The sequence below is a fragment of the Archocentrus centrarchus genome, unplaced genomic scaffold (genome assembly GCF_007364275.1).
Source record: "Archocentrus centrarchus isolate MPI-CPG fArcCen1 unplaced genomic scaffold, fArcCen1 scaffold_45_ctg1, whole genome shotgun sequence".
Taxonomy (NCBI): domain Eukaryota; kingdom Metazoa; phylum Chordata; class Actinopteri; order Cichliformes; family Cichlidae; genus Archocentrus; species Archocentrus centrarchus.
In genome coordinates, this window is record NW_022060271.1 from 617,454 (window position 1) to 622,446 (window position 4,993).

Genomic DNA, 4,993 nt, shown 5'->3' on the forward strand with positions numbered 1-4,993 from the left:
GCTAGCTCAGTTGATAGAATCACGGCAGATACAAAGACATCTAACAATATCTATCAGCAAAACATGGTGAAAACAAAACAAGGAGCATAGTACACAACATAAAATAGTTAGCTTTTAGCTCTCATGTACTCTGGGATGACTCAAATATTATGTTTTGTCCACACGTATTCGCAGCCATGTTACCTCGTCTCAAGCAGTTCTATGCAGTGAGGCCGATCCACGTTCCCACGACTGCTATACAGTGCAGATATGACTGGCGACAGCAGATGGCGCTGTTTCATTCCCAATTTAGTGGGATTTAACAAAAGCTTATTTTACCTATGTTACATACACCCCTACGGTGGCCGGGAGGTGCAAACCAAAATTACAAAATCTGAAACACTTTTACAAGTGGCAAAACAAATTTACATTTTAGAAACAAAATTACATTTTACAAAACAAATTAACAATACGAGAAACACTTTTACAAGTTCAGAAGAAATTAACATTTCGGAAAACAAATTAACATCACTCGAAACACTTTTACAAGTGGCAAAATCAACCGGAAAGGGTAGGTACTAACTCCAAGGCTGACCCGGAAGTGATAACGGAAGCGGGCATTTCGACCCAAGATGGACAGCAGTCGAGTGATGTTTTGCCCGTTTTGTGGGGCACATATGAGTAGATTAACGCGGTTTTGTTTTTCTTGTGGACGGTCCTTAGAGTTTTTAAATGGGACAGAACAGACAGAACGACCAGATATGCTGCAGCAGTGCATACGATATTTTAATGAGGGTCACTCATACGCTGTAATCGGAGACATGATGGCATGTTTACACGGTGTACACATCAGCTTGAGGTCGCTGAAAAGCAAACTGAATGATGCCGGGTTATATCGCAGAAAGGATTTGTCCTCTACCGACGTCATAACTAGGGCAATACGAGTGGAACTTCGTGGACCTGGACAGCTGTTTGGCTACTGCATGATGTGGCAGGTACTCAGACAAAAGTACAATCTGCGAGTGAGGAGGGATCATGTAATGAATTTGCTCCGGGAGCTTAATCCTCAAGGGTGCGAGAGGAGAGCACGCAGAAGGTTTATAAGAAGAACCTACCACTCCATGGGACCAAACTATATGTGGCACGTGGATGGTTATGATAAACTCAAGCCATTCGGTCTGGCACTTTCAGGGTGCATCGATGGATTTTCCCGTAAAGTACCGTGGCTTATATGTGGCGCAACAAATAATGACCCATCTGTGATCGCTCACTATTTCCTGTCATGTGTGCGAAACCTCGGTGTCATCCCCATGAGACTGAGAACCGATTGCGGCACGGAGAACGGGACCATGGCCGCAATTCAGTGCACGCTACGCCACCACCACAATGACTACTACTCTGGAGCGTCCAGCCACATGTATGGCTCATCCACAACCAACCAGAGGATTGAGTTCTGGTGGTCCATATTCAGAAAGGGAAGGTAAGTGGTATTCATACTTTAAATTCATTTTGAGTGACCATCGTTTAAACATGGATATGAAAATTATAACACTATATTACTGATTTTTATAGGTGTCAGTTCTGGATGGAGCTATTTGCAGACCTTAGAGAAGCTGGATACTTCAATGGGAGTCACGAGCATCAGTGTCTGCTGAGATATTGCTTTGGTGATGTTATTCAGAGGGACTTGGATGAGTGCATGAGACTGTGGAACAGTCACAGGATCCGCCCCTCCAGAACAGCATCATGTCCAGGAGGAGTGCCAAATGAGCTCTACTACTTACCACACAGGTAATACTTTGGTGATAGATGGTATTTTCCATTTTATCATAAATTTAAATGTAATCATATCTTCTCTGTAATATAGGTTTGGCTCCAGAGACTGTGGATTTAAAATCCAAATGACTGAACTAGATGCCTTTCCTGAGGTTCATCTGACAAGAGCTCCATGTGGGGACCCAAACATGCAAGAATACTTGGACTTTGCAGTGGAGCACAATCATTTACAGAAGCCAGAACAGTGGCAGTCTTCAACTGAACTGTATCTGAAACTAAAAGAAATTGCTCAACTATGAATTGAAGGGAAGTTTATTGTAATGATGGTGGAACATGTACACAACTTGTCACCCACAGTTTCAGTATTTAAAAGTGGGAAATAAATGAATGAAAAACAATTGTCCAAATGCTGTCTGAGGGGAAAAAAAGACATGCTTGCTTACCGCAATTTTAAAGTATTTTAACAAAAGTAACTGCACCTTTAAATGCACATAATACCAACAAAGAACAAAAAACATTTTGAGTCCAAGTTTCCCTGCTTTAACATACCTGATTCAGATGATTGCAGTTAAAAAAAAAAAAAAAAAAAAGCCTGTTAATCAGTTATTCAGGATCAGGATCTCTGATCTAAAACGTGCAGGGCATTGTGCCTGGATGACCAGGTTTGAAAAACACTACTCTAATGGTTATCTAGCTATATAGTTTATAGACAACCAAATCCTGGACTATTTTGAATTCCAAAGTCCATTTGTGACTTAAACACACTATATGAATCCAGAAATGGTAATTTCAACAAGTTTGAACATGTATTTGCCATTGGGAGTGGAACATCATCCAGGAACTCTATTTGTGGCAGTGGTTCCAAGCCAGATGGGGGAAGTGATGTCAGCCCAGTTGCAAACATCAAAATGTCTTCCACAGACACAGCAGCCTCGCCTTCTGCAAAGAAATGTTCAAATATCCCAGGGTAACGTGGTTTTCCAAGTAGGTACAAACCTTCACAATCAAGGAGATAGTCTGCCCAGCAGGCCAAGGTTTGGCTTTCTTTCAGTCTCCTATTACTCCCTGAAGGGCTGAGTTGAGGTTTGAAGAGTCTCTCAAGCTCAAAGGCAGTCAGTCGCTTTTCACAGTGGCACAGGACAGGGGTCAGCAAAGTATGGTGTTGCTGTAGTGCAGTCAGGAACTGAAGAGCTGAAAGACCATCTTTGAATCTACAAAGTGAACACACTGTTACACAGATATGTAGATGTTGCACACTAAGGCAAAATTGTTTGTCACAGTGACTGATAACAGATACAAGTGCCATGGAGCATTCCTACAACATTCCTACATTAAAAAAAAAAGAAAATTACATCATTAAAAATATCTTACCTGTCAATTACAGATGAGTTGCGGTCAATAATATACCACTGGAGGTAGTCGGCCACAATTTCTGTCTTTTCGTCCACAGCAGCCACATGTCTAAGACAGCCTGCTGTCTGCAACATTGTGCTGTGTCTCATGATACATTCTTGTAGAGCATCCAATGTAGCAGCATTCTCAATCTGAAAGACAAAGAGACATACCCAACACAGTAAATAACCATGTGTTAATCTTGACCATTTTTATTTAGTGACATATATAGCATGCTGTAACCCTACAATACCATAAATTCATAATTCTGCAAATGTATATGTGTGGGAACTAGACATCATCATTGAACAGTGCAGGAACTATGTTAAACTCTTTCCTACCACACTGGATTTATGTTATCCCCACCTCTCGCAAAGCTTTCCCTATTTCTTCATCAGTTATTAAATTAACTGTTGGTTTGACTGAAGGCTGGCCAGCAAGATACTGTACAAGATCTTCTGACAGGAAATGGGGTCCCGGACCTCCATGTACAACTGAAACTGCAATCATCTTTCCTGCCAGGAAGTATTCATCCTCCCTAACAGCTGTGAATGAATTCATATTGTAAAATGAAAACATACATTATTTACTTTAAGATATTGGGGGGGGGGGGGGGGGGGGGGGGGCATTCTGTGTCACATATGTTTACTAATAATTAACCATCCATTAGTATAGCACATATCTAACCCTATGCATACCATTTGCATTGTAGACCAAGAACCTATGTCCCTCTGGTCCATCAAAAATTGGCCGGTCTTTCAGGTGCTTCATTAGCAGAGTTAAAAATTCTCGTCTCGGACCACCTGTGTCAATCCCTTCCTCATAAACACCTGCATCATCGGTAAATCTGACCAGCATGTCACAGTTTTCAGAATATGATGAACGTCTGAAACCTCTGACAGCTCCCTCCCAAACATTAGCCCTCGAGATGTTGAACCTGCTGACTCTTTTGTGATCAATAGGAAGCGACAGGTTTGCTACAATTTCAGGTAGTGTTATGTGCATCTCAATCCTGTAAAGACAAAAAGTGATTCAATTAAAGAATATCCCAGACAGTGCACACTTTTACAACAATAATATAAATCAACAATGTTGTACAAAGAAAAAACTGGTATGCCACACTTATAAGATAATTTTACACTGTGTGTTGGAAATTCTCCACATTGACAAGGACCAGCTCCTCATCCTCGTCCTCAACACCTGGTGCATACAGATCTGTGTATTTACTGTTGAAAAAATTAAAATTTTCATGTTAAAATGTATAACACACACAAATTTCTTGGCCATTTTTTTTTTTTTTTTAAACCTGTAGCAGCTCTTGTCTGGATTTGTTTCAGAAGGATCCTTATCCTCAGCAAAAGATATCTGAAAAACAAACTACAGTGACCCAAACAACAACACTAAAAAATGACAGGCTGCCACAGTCTACCCCATTACCTGTCCTGGCTGAATTGTAGCTTGATGTCCCAGTGCATCTCTTAAACACAATGAAAATAATAAAATGATTACCACAGTAGTCATAAGAATGTAAACAAATACATGACAGATTCCTCTTGGTTGATAAATCATTAGAAAGGTCCTCTCTCTGTGAAAAAGGCTAGATGCAAAAATCTACTTACCTTTCATTTTCAGACTTATCTTTGGGAGTACTTTGTTTTTGTGGTTCAAAAACCTGTGAGGAAAGTGCATAAATTTATCAGCAGTTTCTAATAGCTTCAATAACAGTTCCTTTACCATATATAAAAATTATGAAAATCATCAAATAAATAATTGATAATGTACCACTGTGTCAGCTTGATTGAACTCAGCCCTGCTCCTTGATGTGATGACAATTTCAGAATCAGAG

The 4,993-nt window shown here is 40.3% G+C and overlaps 1 protein-coding gene across 1 annotated transcript; it reads right to left on the minus strand.

Moving 5' to 3' along the window:
- Positions 1 to 2,358: 2,358 nt before the first annotated feature.
- LOC115777207 (G2/M phase-specific E3 ubiquitin-protein ligase-like) lies at positions 2,359 to 4,772 on the minus strand. Its single transcript, XM_030725043.1, has 10 exons — positions 4,767 to 4,772; positions 4,585 to 4,624; positions 4,454 to 4,512; positions 4,287 to 4,373; positions 3,846 to 4,159; positions 3,514 to 3,692; positions 3,127 to 3,299; positions 2,752 to 2,966; positions 2,570 to 2,694; positions 2,359 to 2,382 (listed from the first exon to the last, which is right to left on the minus strand). The coding sequence occupies exons 5-10, from the start codon at positions 4,150 to 4,152 to the stop codon at positions 2,359 to 2,361; spliced, it is 1,023 nt and encodes a 340-aa protein (XP_030580903.1). The 5' UTR covers positions 4,153 to 4,159; positions 4,287 to 4,373; positions 4,454 to 4,512; positions 4,585 to 4,624; positions 4,767 to 4,772.
- Between the last annotated feature and the right edge of the window lie 221 nt (positions 4,773 to 4,993).

What these genes read in the sequence shown, in the direction of transcription:
- LOC115777207 (XM_030725043.1), bottom strand. Translation starts at nt 4,152, where the DNA reads ATGCACATAACACTACCTGAAATTGTAGCAAACCTGTCGCTTCCTATT. An exon ending in AACTCATCTGTAATTGACAG is followed by an intron (nt 2,967 to 3,126) that starts GTAAGATATTTT and finishes TTCACTTTGTAG; the next exon opens with ATTCAAAGATGGTCTTTCAG. An exon ending in CTATCTCCTTGATTGTGAAG is followed by an intron (nt 2,695 to 2,751) that starts GTTTGTACCTAC and finishes ATTTCTTTGCAG; the next exon opens with AAGGCGAGGCTGCTGTGTCT.